Source organism: Pseudorca crassidens, chromosome 15, assembly GCF_039906515.1.
Source record: "Pseudorca crassidens isolate mPseCra1 chromosome 15, mPseCra1.hap1, whole genome shotgun sequence".
Classification (NCBI taxonomy): Eukaryota; Metazoa; Chordata; class Mammalia; order Artiodactyla; family Delphinidae; genus Pseudorca; species Pseudorca crassidens.
The window spans coordinates 42,550,647-42,569,182 of NC_090310.1; the positions used below are offsets into that span (position 1 = coordinate 42,550,647).

An 18,536-nucleotide genomic window follows, 5' to 3' on the forward strand; every position below is an offset into this window, starting at 1 on the left:
AGCGAAGGCAGTGTGGGGAATGCTGAGAAGCACTTGCAAAGGTTACAAAAGAGCTGCTTTCACCAGCAAGACAGGTCTGCTGATGAAAATTTCCTCCATTTTTGTTTGCTTACTTATTCCAGTTCTTAAATGCTTATATGTATATTCAGGTTTTCATGTATTTTGAGTCAGTTTTGAAAATCTATAGTGTACTAGAAAGAGATCCATTTTCTAAGTTTTCAAATTTGTGGGCATATTTTATATTTTAGAATTTCTACTGTGTCAATAATTATGTCCCCTTTTTTCTTTGCTCTTTTTTGGAATGACTTATATATATATAAAATATATGAGTTTCAGGAAGAAACCTAAAGAGGATTTACATTTGCTCCCGGCAGCGTCTCGGGCAGAAGCAGTCCTGGGTTACTTTCATCCAGGTCTGAGGATTGAGATGGGTTGAAGCCAGGCTTTGGTCCCTCTGAGGGCCAGACTGTATCTGTTTCACCCTTATCTGTAGGAAGTAGCCCTATGAGTTTCCAGTTCCAAGTGTGGATGATTTATTAGGGTTCCCCTTCCTTGGTGGACCTGGACTTGAGTTTTTATTCTCTTGCTTTCTGAGATCATCCAAAGCTCCACTCAGCTTCTCACACTTATTAGCTACCTTTTCAGAAATTGGCACATGCCCTTCAAAGAAAAGGTGCCCCCAAATGTTAGGCTCATCTCTCTGAATTTCCTTTTTCTCTAGATTTTGATCCTGTAGTTTTTTCCTACTTTATCTCTCTAATGTTATCAAAGACATATTTATATATATATATTTGGTCTTAATGCAAGGATTAGCTTGCATTACCAACAAGAAGCTGAACTCCTTATCTTAGGCACTTTTTAAGATAAGTGTTATTACTGAAAGATAGCATGCATGCAGAAAAGTGAATAAATCTTGAATATGCTGCTCGACTATGACAGGTGAATACGTGGTCACCCCGCCCAGGCAAGAAACAGCATGAGCACCCAAGCCTCCCCCTCCCTTCCCCACCATGTCCCCTGCTCCCGTCTCCCTCACAGTTACTTCTGCTCGGCCGCTGCTTCCTTTCTGAAGACCTAGGAAACCAGATCTCATTTGGCCGCTTTCACTTTTAATTATGAAACGCATAGTTTTGGCCGCGTCATTTCTAATTTGGTTTGCCCTTTACCTTTTAAATCTGTTCCTGGAACGGCTTTCTCCCCTTGCATGTCATCTTTCTTCCCTTGTGACGAGCCCTCTCGAGTCTGTTAACAATTTGTCCCTTCAGATTGTACACAATACTTTCTTGTTTTCCTGTGTGTGATTTCTAGAAAGCCTTCCAAACTGATGACCATGTGCTGACACGTAGAATATGCTATTTCAGGATGTGGTTGTGTTTTATACACATTTATGAACAATTATCCAGAATATGAACCTGTTGCCTTATTTTATTTCTCGTATCAGGCTAGCCCTGCCCCTGATTTCCTTTCTTGATCTAGAAACGATCACAAGAAACAAATCAGGAATTGTTTGGTTTGGAATGTTCTCTTGATCTCTGCTTGCTCTAGACATATTGTGAAATTGCAGGAACAATGGCAGAGCCATGACCTATTGTGACTGATCTTGGATCTCCTTTTGGCCGGTATCACCATTGACTAATCGAACTTGACTTCTCAGTTCTCATTTATCACCTTCATCAGATTCACTTTTTCGGCACAAGCACCGGGTACAGTGGCTGGCATATGTTGGCATCTGATAATTAATTAGTTCATGGTGATCTGATGTGATGGTTCCGGAAGTCAGGATTCAGGGATGTCCATGAGGTGAGACAGGAATGGCCAACCTTTTTTTTAAGTTAGAAATGAACTTGGCTTCTGTCTCTCCCACTTCTGACTCTTTTGGCAGTTTGGTAGATTTAGTTTCTAGCATCGAAAAATCAGAATCCTGACAAAATGGGTGTTTTATTTTAGTTGGTCCTTTTCATTGAGAAATGGTGGGTATCATGCCGTGTAAGCATAGCTTGTGCTTCACATCAGCATGTAAGGTCCCCAGTGAGGCCCCAGAACTCAGAGTTCACCCAGGAAATAATCATCCAAATGGGTGTGATAAGTTTTCCTTAAAAATGGGATACCTTCCAGAAACAAGGTAATCAGAGCTGAAAATGTATCATAAAGGAAAACCCTAGTCTGAGCAGCTGTGGGGGACTCTCTGAAGCCAGGATGTGTGAGCAGCGGGAACGAGGTCTGCCTGCAGCAGGAAGGGAATGCCAGAGGCAGAACTGGGTAGTTGTGTGTTCATCGCCGCTCTGGGGAGAGAAGCGCTGAGTCCAGGGCTGGACAGCTCTGAAGATGTCTGGGGTGGGACAGTGGTGTTTTCCACACTCCACCTTGACCTACCTGAAATCTTTAATATCTCTTTAGGGATAGGCTTGGGTTGTTCTATAACCTTAATATGGTAATATTTGTAACAGTGCTAAGAACCTCTGTCATCTTTGAGTGGGGAGGGGGGCAGCTGCCTGTTTCATGGCCCCAGAGCTCCCTCTCCTGTTGCTCTCCCAGCATGTCGACAAGGTGGCCTCTTACTCCCCTCCTCACTCCAAGTGGAAAGATGCTTTTTGCTGCCCTGATAGTCCCCGTTCAGCTCCATTCAGAGCTCACTTCCAGAGTTTGTCCTCAGGGCAGACAGGTCCGCACCCACTGCAGTCCCCTCTGCTCACCCTGAAGTGGACCTGGGGACCCCCTTCCAGGTGGGCTGCCCAACTTGGAGGTTCGCGTGCTTGGGCCCAGCAGTGGGGCCTCTACCTCCACGGCTTTGACCGCACCATGTGGCCATGCCCTGCACAGTCCCTGGGGCCAGGGCAGCACCCACTGGCTCTACCCAGGCCCACACTTCACTGTGAGCCCTGTCCAAGTTGGGTGGATGACGATGGGGAGGGGTCCTCAGAGCAAAACTGGGATCTGTTTTCGGTCATCAGGTGGCAAACATCAACACTTCCCTCCTCTCTGTTTTGTTGCCGTTTTATTCCTCCTCTTTGGTTCCTCATGGCTCAGCTTCCCTGTTCTTAATCACCTTAACTGATATTTCCCACCTTTGAAGAACAGTCTTTGAGCCATTGATGATAGGCTTCTGGAAAAACCAAATTCATTTTAAGGTGGGATTAGAGAAGGCACATTGGAGCTTGAGACCTGAGTGGGAGGCTTCCCTTCAGGGGAGCTTTGCGGGGAGGGGGTGCAGGTAGGCCAAGCAGATAAGACAACCGAAAACCCAAAGGGAAGCAAAAAGTGAGCCCTTGATATGTTTTCTTGTACTTTTACAGTTGATCTCACCATTTTCAGTCTCTGCTGGGCCACTTACCTTAACCTCCAGGAGAGCCGTGAGGAGGAGTCCTGAACCCCCATCTTCTACGGCTTCCAACTAATTCTAATTTTTTTCTCACTGCTCTCCCTCGTCAGGGTAATTTGTTTTAATTTGCTTGTCATTTTGATGAACTGAATGTGTGTCTAAATCTGCTGCTTAAAGCAATGCTAGACTAGTTTTCTCCACGGCAGTGATGCTCAGACATATTCCACTGGCATTACCCTGCAGTGAGTAAAGTGGTCTTTTCCAAGTTTGTAGAAAATGAATCTTTGTAATTTTGAGAACTTTCTCAAAATCATTTCCCTAAAACTTTGGTACCTGCTATAGCTTGCCTACTGGGAGATAATAAAATGAGCGAGAGTGCCAAATGAATAAGGACGAAAAATATGGAAGCAGCTGATTTTGTTAGCTTTGACAGATTGGCTTTTTATCATGGATATATGTTTGATTTTTATATTGTATATATATATTCATCATCTGCTTGTAAAAGTTTTTCAGATTTGTGTGATGAAACAAAGTACATTAGTACACTCTGGTGTTTTGCAGAAAGTTCTGTTAACTCCAGGTGTTCTGCCACCTTAAACACTGAAAAGCACTACTTTCCAGCACCATCGAATCCCTAAACGAATTTTTTATGGTATTGAATCATGGCACTGATGGTCCTTACTGATCAGCTGAAATACAGATTACAAGGACATATGCTGTCCATGGTTGTTCGGAGCATTATTACATCTGTAATCACGAGCACACTTGGAATTGCTTTCCACTGTTTTGAAAAGTGCACTTACCTGGAATTAGGGATGTGCTTGTCTGACATCCCCTGAACCCCGACACTGACTAGAGAAGCCTTTTCACCTGGTTCCCAGCGTCTACCCAGGAGGGCCAGTTAACTTGGATTGTTTTCCTGCTTGCATCCTGCCTGCCTCTCCTCCACAGTTAATCCATTTGTTCATTCACAATGATGATTTGGTATTGTCCACTTTCTTGTTTCTTCTTTTTGTCTTTGGCATCGCTTAAGCAGCTTCTTGGGTGAGTGAGCATTGAATAATAAAGTGATTCAGCTTCTTCATGGTAATACAGTATTGCCTCTCTGAAGGGCCCGGCAGCAAGTGGGCACAGTCTTTTCCTGTAGTCCTGTGTTTGATTTCTACTGACTCCTACAGCAGAGGGCAAGCGTTAATAGCCAAGTGTTCAGTCTCTTTCCTGCAGGTCCCTCCCTGGGTGCTGCTGCTGCCATTTCAGTGGCATCATTGAAGTGGACGCAGAACACTGAGTCAGTGACTGCCCTGGACCCCACTCCCATTCATCAGACTTAATTGGCCTTGAAGGAGTCTCATATGTCCCTTCTAGGTGAGAAGCGACGTAAACGCTAACTTATTTCAGGGTCTGAATGGTTCCTGAGCCTCAGCGACCCATCCACCACCCATCATGCCTTCTGGTCTCCCTCCAGCGGTGAAGCCACGCTGGCCCAGCCTGAGCCTCCTGGTCTCTTCTCCTACAGATGCACCCCTGCACACACGCACACACACACACACAGACACACGCGCGCACACGCGCACGTACACATTTGGAGACAGACATGTACCAGCACGGCGAAAGTCTGATGTTTGGTTTTAGGGTCCTCCATCAGTCATTAAGCCCCAGCAAAGATGGTTCTACCCTGACGGTAAAAGATACCCCTTTACCAAAAGCACCTTCTCGCGTTTAATTATAGAACCAATGATGACGTCTAATAAAAAAAATTTTTTTTACTATGTTCATAGTATTTTTTAAACTTTTCCAAAATACATGGCCTGATTGTATTAAATTTTTGAAAGGCATCAGGTTGTCTGATAATGAGTCATTTACCCTGCATGTTCATTTTGGCAGCAGAGATTTAAAGCCCGGTCACTTTAGGTAACTGGCTCCATAAATCTGTTGTATGCACCTCAGATTGGAGAGCGCAGCCAGCACCCTAATGACGACACCCCTCTGGTGACATGTCAGGGACTTAACAGAAACCCAAGGAGCAAATGTTTCCAGCCTTCATCCTCCCAGCAGGGTGGATTTTTATCAACCTGGATGTTACGTTTGGGGCACACAGAGATTCTTGGCTACTAAGAACTCGTTCTGGGTTCAGGCGGGTTCTTTCTTTTGAAGGCTGGAGGGGAGCACCAGTCAGAAAGGGGGCCTTCCAGCGCCTCATTAAGGAACTTAAAATCAGGTGGTCAGGGAGAGGGAGTAGTTCTGAGAATTGAAGTGGGGCAGAATAAGGAGATCTGTTTGGAGGCCAGCGAGGGGGAAAAGGCAGGGGTTTTGCTTGTGCAGCCTCTGCTGCTTTAAATAAAGAGCATGCTCGCAGGCCCGGGTGCCCCGCACGGCAAGCCCTCGATCCCAGCTGTCATCGCCCTCACACGGCCTCCAGGTGAAGAGAAGGAGCCCTTGTTTCCCGGGTGAAGAGAGGAGTCTTGTTCGTGACCCCTGGCCCGCGGCCGCCGCAGACCCCCGCCCCCGCCGCTGGCCTTTGTGCTGCCGCCCCCTCCTCCCCTCCCTCCGGCTTTGTGCTCCCTTCGAGTGCCCCCCCCCCGGAAGGGACCACCCAGGGGGTTGCACAATGGGGGCCGAGGTAGCCACCAAAACATAGGTTTCCTAAGACAGCCCATGAAAAGAAAAATACTGTTTAACTATGTACATGTTTGTCCTTTCTACAACCGTTTTGTGTGGCCAACAAAACCCCACGTCCAGACCCTGCCTCGGCCGCACCTACAGCTGTTCTGGCCACCGGGCATCAGGCTTGGGATCCTTGCTCCCAGTTCCTGTTCCCAGGGTGCTAATTCTTCATGCCGGTTACGTTGATGCGTTTGGATTGATGGTCAGGAAGTTTGATAGCAAAGCAAACAAATTACGCTGGCCTGATGAAACTGTTTATCAGTCGTCCTCAGAGTTGGTGGCTTGGCGTGGCTCCTGGGTGAAATGTGTCTGTAAGACTACCCAACAAAAGCTGGCAGCCCAGAATTCAGTTCTTAATAGCCATTTACACCTCGGTAAAAGGATTAGCGCTGGCCGATTGCTACCCTGTTTAAATCTTAATTTGCATCTTTATGGAGGTAGGGCTTTCTTCGGGCCTCTCTGCTTCTGGGTTGTGTTTGTGTACCTGTGGGTGGGGTGTCACTAGAGGTTTTCTCTTATTGGCAAAGGTGCTAAATTGCTTCAGGAGGACCAGTAAGCTACACAAATTGAATTAGCGGCTCGGGTTTTGACTAACAGTCGGCTTTGGTTCATTAGTTATATTTTGCAGCAGTTGTGGGCTTTGAGCATTAGGTACGTGAATGCATTCTGTTACTTCTGTTTAAGAACCTCATGGATCTTAGGAGAATTTTTAAATGTTCATTGTAATCAACAAGTTTCCGTGGGAATTAAATGCAGAAAACAAGTCCTGGGATCTGATAAAATGATAGTTTTTAAATCATCTTTTCTATCCAGACCATGTGTTCTTAGTGAAAAGATCAAAGCCACTTATGTTTCAAAAGGAAGGTAGGACTGAAGCCATGAGTTTCCAGGCGGGGTTTCTGCGACCTCCGGAATCGGGTGCAGACAGTCCATCTGGGTTGTCCCCTTCCCACCCTCACGTGTGGGTTATTCCTCAGTGACAGGCTCACCATCCACAGCCACCTCTGCGAGTGATGCCTGTTTGTTGTTGCTTGTTCTGAAATACAGTTTCCTCCCTAAAACTTCGTTCTGGATGTAACCAACTCCTTTCTGATTCTTCAGTTTCGTTAAAAAGACAGTAAACGTAATTCATAAAACTTTTAACAAGTAACACTATAATATGTAAATTAGGTAAGCAAACTTGTCACTACCTGGAGTCGGGGAACACACCATGCTGACTACTGTCTCCTGGAGAAAAGGAAGCCCAGAAGTCAAGCTCGCATCACTGCAGCTGAAGCGCATCTGTGCCGAGTCCCCCAAAAACAGCACCCACGGGCATGTGTGAAAGTCATATGCTACAGTTAAGGAAAAGTTTATTTTCTGTTTGCTAAGAAGTCATTTTCAGCTTGTGATACTGAAAGAAAAAGCATAACACCTTTTCTCCCTTACTTTACACAAAAAATTCTACCTTAATTTGAGTGCTCACATTAGCCTGACATGGAATTGCTTTCTTGTAAATTATGTCCTAAATTCTGTGTGACTGAAAAATGAAGCTTTCTTAGAAAGTAATTACTTTAAATTTAGCCAAAACCTTAGAAAGTAATTACTTTATGGACTTCCCTGGTGGCGCAGTGGTTAAGAATCCACCTGCCAATGCGGGGAACACAGGTTCGAGCCCTGGTCCAGGAAGATCCCACATACCGCAGAGCAACTAAGCCCGTGTGCCACAACTACTGAGCCTGCGCTCTAGAGCCCGCGAGCCACAACTACTGAGCCCGTGTGCCACAACTACTGAAGCCTGTGCACCCTAGAGCCCATGCTCCACAACAAGAGAAGCCACCGCAGTGAGAAACCCACGCACCACAACAAAGAGTAGCCCCCACTCCCCGCAACTAGAGAAAGCCTGCGTGCAGCAATGAAGACCCAACGCAGCCAAAAATAAATAAATATTTTTTTTAAAAAAAGTAATTACTTTAAATTTAGCCAAAAACTAATTTTATTTATTGTATACTTAACTATTATTGGATAAAATAAAATATTTTAAAGTGCTGTTTGTGTTTCTAGCAATTGCTTGTCATCCAGCAGGTTTGTCCACTTGCCGGACTTCACAGAAAACGACCGGATGGTAGGGCCCAGTGCCTTGGTGCCAGGCCACATATTCCCCCGGGGAGACTGGACATGGGCTGTCAGGCCATTGCCCTCCCAGCTGAAGTATTTTGGTAGGAATGCAAATAGAAGACATGAAACAAATTGGGGTCTTGAATTCTGAAATAGTATTTTCATAACACGTAGTCTTTAATCTTTAGCTCAGTACACTGTGTGAATTATTTAAGAGTTATTTTCAGCAAAGGATTGATGGATATTTTGCAAACTAAAGTCTATCCCATGGGGAGATAACTGCTAGAAATCTCAACACAGACCAACTCATCAAGGTTCGGAGTTAATCTGGCATCGGCCGTAGCTCCATGGGGACAGTGCTTGCGGCCGTCTAATTGATCACTGTCTTGTTGATCACTCCTTGCGGAGCCCTGGAAGCCCCAGACTGGTGTGACACCAACATGTAAAAACAGGCTGTGACAACAGGCGTGTCATGAATTCCCTAATCTGTTTTTAAATCTTGGCCTGTCATTCAACACACAGTGTCTTTAAGTGTGTCTTCAGCATCCTGTGAAATCACAAGTCCAGTTGCTGTTCTCAACAGGCTTCTGGTCATGTTGAGAAGACTTGGCAGACAGGGCATAACTGGAGAGCAGTACAGAGTAGGATGCTGTCTGCGTTGTGCTAGAGGAATTCAGGGATGAGAAAGATCCCTGCGAAGAAGGCAGTCGGAGAAGCTCCCAGACAGATGTGGGGAGAGCTGGTCTAAGCAGACCTGATGTTTGGACCAATCAGACTAGGAAAGAACGAAGGCGTTTGGCGTGTGATGGAGCACTGGCCCCACCGTGGTGGTATCGGGTTGCGGGGGTGGGCGCGGATGCTGGCATCAGGGAGCATTGTCTGTAGGGGGTTTATAACAATAATCAAACCGCTGATCAGCTTTCTCTTCTCATCTTTCCTGAGAATGGCAGAGATAAAATGCTCATCCCTGGAGGGAGGCTGCCCCCACCCCTCCTTAGCACAGGAGCATTAACCAGTGTCTGCGAGTTCCCTGCTGTACTTGGGTTTGGGAGGAGGTGCGGAAGCCACAGCCCTTGCTAGGGGTTTACCACCTGGTCGGGAAGTGTGTCTAGAAGCATCGTAAGCTGGAGACCCCAAGCCTGCAGAGGGCCCCTGTTTGTCAAGCACAGTATTTAACTTTCTTTTGAATAGTTGCCCCATTTTAAAATTTGGGAGATGGCATATAAAAATAAAACTAGTAATTGTGAATTTCCAGCTTCTCGAAAACTGGAAAGATGGAGCCTCACTGAGACACACATTCCTCAGTGGAAGCCTAGGGTGACTGGCCGTTTGAGGTTGGCATGTGCCCCAGCTTTTAGCATCTTCAGCCCACCAGCCATGGGTGCTTGGGTCCTCCCGCACTGCGCTCACACCTGCATGCTCCTCCCCGGCCACCCAGAGCACAGGGTCAGTCCCCTGGCCAGTCTGTCCCTCACCAACCCCATAGAGGCACAGCTGCCAGGAAACCAGCCATGGCTCCAGAATCCACAAGGTTTATCTCTGTTGCCTCACCAGAGTTTTATACCGAATTTTATTTCCCTTTACTATTCCGTCACCACCAACTGCAGCCGCCACCTGGCCAGACTCATCTCCTTGCTGGTCCCCACACCTCTCTCATCCTGGCATTTCCCGTCGCCTTTGCCTTGTGGCTCCTTGGCTTCAGCTGTCATCTCTCCTCCATCTGCATCCTGCCCAGCAGAAGGTCCTCCTCCCACTTCCTGATTGTCTTCCCCTTGTGCGCTCCTTTACTGCTCTGAAATTGGCTTATCTTCCTCTTCTTAAGGGCAGGTCTTGATCTCCGGTGGCCTCAGCCTGCAGCGGCTTGAACAGGGTTTTGGTTCCCAGCCAGAGATTGAGGTCGGGTCACAGCAGTGAGAGTGCTGAATCCTAGCTACTAGACCAGTGGTCAGTGACAAGGCCCTGGCCCTTCAGCTTTGCAGAAAAGAATTCCCACAAAGACAGAAGGTAGTGAAACAAGTAAAGTGTTTATTAGGAGGAAAAAGGGTACAGTACGTGTGGACTTTCAGAGAGAGAGTTGTGCCCTTGTGGTAGTTTGAATCACTTATAGGGGGCATTTCTTCCGGGTTTCTTTTGGCCAGTCATTTTGATTTGCCTGATTCTGAGTCCATATTTGGTATATCTCAGGGTCCCGCCACGTGCATGCGCATCTCTCAGCCAAGATGGATGCCAGCGAAGAGACCTATGGGTAGGTTGGCATCACTCCCCTTTTGACCTCCAGGGAGCTTTCTAGTTGGGCAGATCTCTTTGACTTCGAGAATGAGAAGTAAGTGGTCTTTTATCTGGGCAGGGCCCAGCCTCTTCTCTCGATTGTCCTGCTATTTTCATCTTGGAGTATCATCCACAGGGAACAAACTCCAGCTGTTTACCCTGTGGGGGGGCCCATCTGTCTCCTGCCTCAGTCTCATTCTGTGAATTGGTTGGCGACAAGATAAAGCCTTCCAGGGAGAATCAGGACCCAGATTTTGCCTTAGGAAAAGCAGGTATCCATAGGTGCTGTAAGTCCCACTGGCCAGGAGTCCAGGAGGTGTGGGGCAGCAGAGCTCAGGATTGAAGGACCCAACAGGGTCTGGCCCATAGGGATGAAGACTCCAGGCTTAGCGTTTAGACAGGAGCTCGGGACTTGGCAAGGAGCTGTAGTGCCGACAGGGTGGTCCGGAGTCGAGAACAGGGCTTGAATCTGGGGGCCCATTTCTATTTCCTGCCCAGGGTGGAAACCTGCTCCAGAGTGGGGGTGGGCCCGTACCTCCAGTGTACAGGAGGAGCAGGTCTTTTTCATCCTTGCATCATCGGGCACATGGCCATTGCATAGATCTAGTAACTTAACCAACCTTTGCACTAATTACAAATTAGTAGTACTTTGCTAATGAACATTGGTTTATAAGTTGCTTCATTTTCCTTTTGGGGTATGTATTGAATCTTCCCAACTACACATGTGATCAGTTCCTTTAAAGGAGAAATACTGTTTTGTCTTTGATATCTTCTCCCATAGCTTTTTAGAATCATGCAAACAGACATTTTTTTTTAAAGGAAGTTACTACCCAATCTCTTTGGAGGCTGTTGTGGCCCTATGACAGACCTAACCTAAAATAGTGACCAAATTGTTAACACTCCACCAGTCCCCCCGTGGACTGCAAATAGATGATGAGGGCTAAATCCCTCTTTCCACTCCTTCCTGTTCTTACTAAGAATAAAGAAAATGTTGCAGTGGGGTCTGAATGGAGAAATAATAGTCATTTTTCTACATTCAGAAATAGAGGATGTAACCTGTACTTCAGCCAGCAGTTTTCAGTTTCTTAGCAGTGACAATTTAAGTAAATTTCATGTGAGTTGAGGAGCTCTAACTTTGTTATGATTGACAATGTAAAATTAGCCTTTTCTGCTGTTAAGATTATCTGGCATTCCTATCAGTCAGGTGGCATGTGGAATGAGATTGCACAGCTGTGGATTTGAACATCATTAAAGTCTTCAAAGGGTTAAAAGCTACTTCCTCTGATGGATTTAAAACTGCCACATACACACAAACAAGTTTTTCAAACCACCCCATTTTACATCTTTGTCGAGAGACAGTCTGGTTGCTGCATTTTTACGTCTAGATTGTATTACAGATATATTTCAATAAACCATGAGGAACCACCATAGATTCTAGAAGCTGGCCGTCTGTGCTTAAATAAACATCTCCTGCAGTACCTGTTTTATTTTATAGGCTGTGTAATCGCAGTGACATTCTGAGAAAAGACCTTGACGCCTGTGAAGCAGCTGTCCTTCACCAGATCCCCAGACTCTCCCCTGGGGGTGGCAGCAACGAAAAGCAAGTCAGGTATGACTGTCGTCAAGTTGCTGCTGTGGTGGGTCGGCCTTTGTTCCCAGATAAGGGTCTCGAAACGCTGGTCCACATGATCAGCACTGTGCTGGGCACTTGCAGCATCAATTTAACTGTGGCTTCACCATCTCCTTCTTTGTGAATGTATCTGTTTTTCATTGTTAATTGGATATATCTACTCAACCCCTGCCCATAGCAACATTTTTAGGCTTACTTGGGGGGAGGGAAGATGGGTAGGCTTTGTCTGACATGTTAGCGTACCTTGGTGAACGCCCAGGTTATCCAGCAAAGCCACCATCTAGAGGGATGTCCTTAGCAGGTCCAAACCCCAGATAGGTTCCTAAATTTCCAAGGTCATGCTAGTGATACAGACCCCTAAGTACGTTCCTGCACCAACAGCATCGACAAGCCCTGGGAGCTTGTTAGAAATGCACGTTCTCAGGTCCCACCCCAGATCCACTGAATCAGGAGTCTGGAGGTGGGGCCCAGCCATGCAGGGTTTGAATGAGTGTTAAACTCTGCTTCCTCAAGTTCGAGAGCAGCGCTCGGAGGATGTGCCTTAAATGGCTAGAAAGCTGGGGTGAGAGAGTGGGGGTTAATCATTTGCAGGGTGGTTGGTGCATACGAACCATGATTCTTGTACGTCCTTCCTAAATCAGATAGAAATTGATCCTTCCACCCACCTTCTCGGCACTCTAGGTGTCTTCTCGTGCATGGCCTCAGAAGCTTCGTGGCATCTGGGCTTCTTAATTGAATTCGCAAAATTACAGTTGTGTAGTATGTGTAATAGTTTGTCCAGTGCTGGCCCCTGGTAGGTGCTTGATTCATGGTACGTGAATGTTACCAGTGTCCTAACCCCGATTTTTATTCGGGGGACTGACTACGTTTCCTCTTTATGAAGTAGGTCCCCACCATTTTGCAGCAGAGAACAAATGACAGCTCAGGTGTGGTCAGCCATCTGAAAGGGCCTTGACTGGCCAGGAGAGCCAGAGGGGCTTCGGGTCTGGTTGTCTAACATCCGGCCTTGTCTTCTCTCCCTTCCACATGCCACACAGGCACTTTTATGTAATGATATAAACAGGAAGGATAACATGATTTTCAGAGTAGAATTCAGCATAAATCCAGTGTGTATTGGGTCCCATCAGGGCATGAGGAGAAGTCAGGGTAATGGCCTCTAAAAGGACCTTGTTACAAGAAAACTTGGCTAATCTCAGGGCTCCATTCCACAGACCACAAGGTGAGGTTCACAAGTCCTGAATGTGTTTACATTCCCTTCTGCATCATGCTGTGATCTCCAGACTACAGAGAATGCTAGACATGACCTTCCTGGATCAGTAGCTTTTCAACTTAACAGCAGTAAAGGGCAGTGCACGAAAATCCTCTTCCATGTTTTTTATCATGTGAAGTGACAAAAGGCAGTCTTTAAAATACCCTTTACAGGGGTGTGGAAGAAGCTGGCTGGGGAGGAGTCTGTGGTCATTTGGTGATTGTGTACTGTAAGGCTCTTCAGCTGGACCCCGGCTTCTTTCTCACTGCCTTGTGTGTCTGTTGATATACTACTTGGCATAAACCACAGTTGTGGTATGTCGCATAAAAAGCATATTATGCATTTATAATTCTCTTTGCAAACTGAGTTGTTAGACTAAATGATTCATCGTGTGACTCTCTTAACCTGGGCTGCCAAACTGTAACTGTGGGTGATAAGATATGATATCTCCATCAACTACACCAATGTTTGTTTTAGTTTCTCAACATGCATAAATAGAGCATTGGTTTCCATTATGAGAAGTTGCATTTTTACATGACTGTTGATCTACAGTTATGTATAAATCAGCCTTCCAGAAGAAATGATCCTTCTTTATGACCAACACAAATTTTAAAATTAATATCTGGAGCCTTCGGAACTGTTTCTTTGCCACAATCATTTTTTAAAGCCAGATAAAGAAGTCAGGAATGGTTCCATTATAATGTCACTGTTGTGTTCTGTTACAATTAGAATTACCCCGTGTCGTGAATGAGGATGCTGTTCACAGTGCACACTGATTGTCACTGGTTCCCTCGGAAAAAGGCCCAGGTGTCTACCTGACCTTTGAGAGACAAGCAGTCAGGTCTTAGCTGCCAGTCCTTTCTCACAGGCTTTATTTCTTTATTTTTTTAATGCTCCTTATATTTTATTTTATTATTTTTAATTGGGGTATAGTTGTTTTACAATGTTTTATTAGTTTCTACTGCACAGCAAAGTGAAGTAACATTCCCTGTGCCATACAGCAGGCCCTCATTAGCTATCCATTCCTTACACATTAGTGTATATATGTTAATCCCAACCTCCCAGTTCATCCCACCTCCCCTTACCCCCTTGGTGTCCATACGTTTGTTCCCTACGTCTCTTTCTGTTTCTGCCTTGCATACTGGTTCATCTGTACCATTTTTCTAGATTCCACATATATGCGTTAATATGTGATATTTGTTTTTCTCCTTCTGACTTACTGTACTCTGTATGACAGTCTCTAGGTCCATCCACATCTCTACAAATGACCCCATTTCATTCCTTTTTATGGCTGAGTAATATTCCATTGTATATATGTACCACATCTTCTTTATCCATCAAAATGGAGTAAATGTAAGATGGGGCACTGTAAAATTCTTAGAGGAAAACATAGGGAGAACACTCTTTGACGTAAATCACAGCAAGATCTTTTTTGACCCACCTTCTAGACTAATGGAAATAAAAACAAAAATAAACAAATGGGACCTAATGAAACTTCAAACCTTTTGCACAGCAAAGGAAACCATAAACAAGACGAAAGACAACCCTCAGAATGGTGGGAGGAGATATTTGCAAATGAATCAACAGACAAAGGATTAATCTCCAAAATATACAAACAGCTCATGCAGCTCAGTATCAAAAAAACAACCCAGTCAGAAAATGGGCAGAAGACTTAAACAGACGTTTCTCCAAAGAAGACATACAGATGGCCAAGAGGCATATGAAAAGATGCTCAACATCTTTATTAATTATTAGAGAAATGCAAATCAAAACTACAATGAGGTATCACCTCACACTGGTCAGAATAACCATCATCAAAAAATCTACAAATAATAAATGCTGGAGAGGGTGTGGAGAAAAGGGAACCCTCTTGTACTGTTGGTGGGAATGTAAATTGATACAGCCACTATGGAGAACAGTATGGAGGTTCCTTAAAAAACTAAAAATAGAAGTACCGTATGACCCAGCAATCCCACTCCTGGGCATATACCCAGGGAAAACCATAATTCAAAAAGACACATGCACCCCAGTGTTCATTGCGGCACTATTTACAATAGTCTCACAGACTTTAATCCCGGCGTCACGCTCCCCCTGCCCTCTGTGTGCTCCCGCCTCCTGTGCCCCTTAGCACCCAGGAGCTGTTGCTAGGTATTCCCCAAAGTGAAGTATTCCCTTCTGCCTTGTGATATCCCTTGGACTGAAACAGTCAGCTTGGTCATTCCAGAAACACAGACTTGGAGAGAATGATACTTTTGTTCCTTAATTGTTAATGACATTGATGTCACAGAATTCTAAACCGGGCAGAATGGGAAGGCTCTGACAGCTTATGGACTCCTGCAGGCCTGTGAATAGAGCCATGTTTGGTGTGGTCGTGGCCCTGCTTGAGCCCCTGACCAAACCTCGGCAGATGACGTCTGTCTCTTTGCTTTAATCCCATCTGGAAAATGGGACACCTGCCCCATAGCATACTCTGAAAGATAGTGTGAAGATTTCTGAATTCTCTATCGCAAGATGAAGCATCTTAAAAAAGAACAAAACCATTCCTATCATCATTATTATTAATTTTTGTTATATCAAAGATTAAATGTTGAAAGTCCTTCATACGAAAGGTTTACTATTATTAGGTGGAGGACCAAGTCATTATTTTAGACAATTATGAGTTTTTAAAATATGATTCATGTCACTTGGGGCAGTTGATTTTAAAACTTTGTTCATATTGCCTCCTGGAAAATATATTTTAACACAAAAGTGATTACTTAATCATTTTATCTTATATGAAAACCGTAATGAGACCACCCATGAGTTTATGTTTGTCCAGGTGCAATTAATTGTCTCTGTCAGTGGCTACTTTCAGATGGAGTCACCCAATTGTACTCTCAAGCTAATGCTGAACAATTGAGTCAGCTTTATAGTGTTTGGAGTATAGTATGTAGAAATCTCTTTATTTTATTCTGCTTCTGCTCAGAATAAAATTCAAGGTACTTATTACTTTGTCTGCATTTAAAACTTTTGTCAAATTACCAATCTGTTGTAAATCATTTGTAGTTAGGAAATGCTGGTACATTTGCTTAAATTGCAGTTTTCTCATTGGAAACCATTCCAAGTATATGAAATTAATTATAGACTATTTAGAGTCTATTGCTTTACTTATTTTTAATTAGAGGAGTATATAATTTAGCTGACATCACACTTTTTTTTTTCCGTGTGACATTGATACTGTAAAGTTTCTGAAGTGAAGTGGACAAAAGAGGAAAAAACTTCTTTAAGTCCTTTGTACCACTATGTAGATGTTCTGATTCTGTATGTTTGTGTAGAACCAGGGACGGGACTCCACACAAGGCCAGCCATGGCCCAAGCCCTCCTTGTTGCCAGGTGTTGGTTTAGCTGTTCAGAAGTCACAGGTTCTAGTGCTCGACCTCCTCCAGAAGCTTATTTGCTTTTTGACCCCATAGGTTTGACCCCAAAGGTTTCATCCTTTTGTGAAGCAGGTATAATAATTATAGGAAACCGTAGCTACTTCTTTCACTCCAGGACCCAAAGGATGGTTACAGTTGGCAGAGGTGTTAGTAACCCAAGTCTTGCCTTGGCTTTGCTTCTGCAGAAATCATGTGTATCAGTCACCAGAGAGACTGGTCTCTGATAATTCATTCCATCCCAACTAACTTAACTAGTTTAACTCATCCTCATTAAACTTGTTTTCAAATTTAATTCATCCTAACTAAACACTCTTTCAGGCTAAAAACACAATTGATTTACTCATTATGAGAAATATACCTGCTGACTGGACTAGGGTTTGCCGATGGCCTGTGAGTGCATTTTCCTAGGAGGGAAATAAATCTATTGCAAACCCAAGTACAGATTCAAAGTTTGCTTCATTCACACAGAACAGAACAGAAAAGAGGAACTGGGGGCTTTATGACGTCACTGGGATCTAGACATCACCAGGAGAGGCAAGTTGCTGAAGGGGCTTTCTACCAAACCAGCCTGGAACCTTGGAATCATTTGGGGAAGTGTTTAAATAAGTTCCAGGATTCCAATGATGCATCATCCCACTTTATTCAAGTCTTGGGAAAAACTAGGGTTAGGTCAGGCAAAGGTTATAACAATTAAGATTTATTTTAAAAGGTTCTGGATTGTACCTAGACTAACTTTTTTCACATTTTATTATGAAAATTTCCAAACATACACATAGCCACCACCCAGATTCTACCATTGACATTTTATTACACTCCCAAATCTGTCTCTCTCCATTTCCCATCCATCCATCCATCCATCCATCAGTTCCAATCTGTTATTTGTCTGCATTTCCAAGTAAGTTGCAGATATTAGTACACTGTTTTTTAGCTTATATGTTGAAATTTTTAAACATCCACAAAAGCAGATATGAGTATAATGAAATCCCATGTACCCTCACCCAGATCCACAGTTGTCAACATTTTGTCAGTCTTATTTTATCTCCTTCCCTCACCCACACTTTTTTCTTGAGTAGTTTAAAACAGACAGCATTTTTCTCTCACAAATGCTTATATCTCTAACGTACAAGGATTAAATACATTACCATTTAAGAAGATTCTTTATTACCTAGTCCTTGTCAGTTTGCTTTGGCTTTCTCTAAAAAACTCTGTCTGTATTTGCTGTGTTTGAATCAGGATCCAAATGATTTCCCTGTAAACTGGTGGTTGGACCCAAGTCCAGGATTACATTCCAGGCGGGTTATTCTGGCAGAATGACATCCAAGGCAGTGCTGGTCCTTCTTACTCCACCTCCTAAGGCAGCAGGTGTCTACTTGTCCCACCGTTTGTGCTGCCGAGGCTGGGCCGTGGGCTCGAGCGTTGGCAGACGGATGCCTCTGATATAAAGCTTCCACTACGCAATTTTCTCAAAGTTAGGATCCTTTCCTAGGTGCATTTCATTCACTTGGACTTAGAAAATGGCGACTTTTCTAACTCAGTTCTTTCTTCTGCATTTATTAGTTGGAAAAACTTTTCTCATCAACTACTTGGTAACTCTGAAATTTTTTTTTCAACCACAGAGGCAGGGTAAATGCTTGATTCTATCCCTTTACTTAACCAGTTTCCAGAATAATGAGTTGTTGCCCTAGCAGCATCCAAAGATTGGTTTGTTTATATTTTTGTGGTAAAAACACACATAAACATAAAGTTTACCATCTTAACCATTTTAAGTGTACAGTTCAGTAGTGTTAAGTACATTCACATTGGTGTGCAGCAGATCTCTAGAACTTCGTCATCTCACAAAACTGGAGCTCTGTGCCCGCTAAACTAGCCCCTATTCCTCCCTCCCCCAGCCCT

At 44.4% G+C, this 18,536-nt stretch overlaps 1 protein-coding gene across 4 annotated transcripts in view; it reads left to right on the forward strand.

Moving 5' to 3' along the window:
- Positions 1-18,536, forward strand: part of KIZ (kizuna centrosomal protein) — a 113,724-nt gene that overhangs the window by 57,980 nt on the left and 37,208 nt on the right. For 3 of the 4 annotated variants that reach the window (XM_067707380.1, XM_067707382.1, XM_067707379.1), the window contains exon 7: positions 11,844-11,957. The exons of the other annotated variant lie outside the window; for it this stretch is intronic. In XM_067707380.1, coding sequence (XP_067563481.1) covers positions 11,844-11,957 — 114 coding nt within the window. The remainder of the gene's footprint in view (positions 1-11,843; positions 11,958-18,536) is intronic. 4 annotated transcript variants of the gene reach the window in all.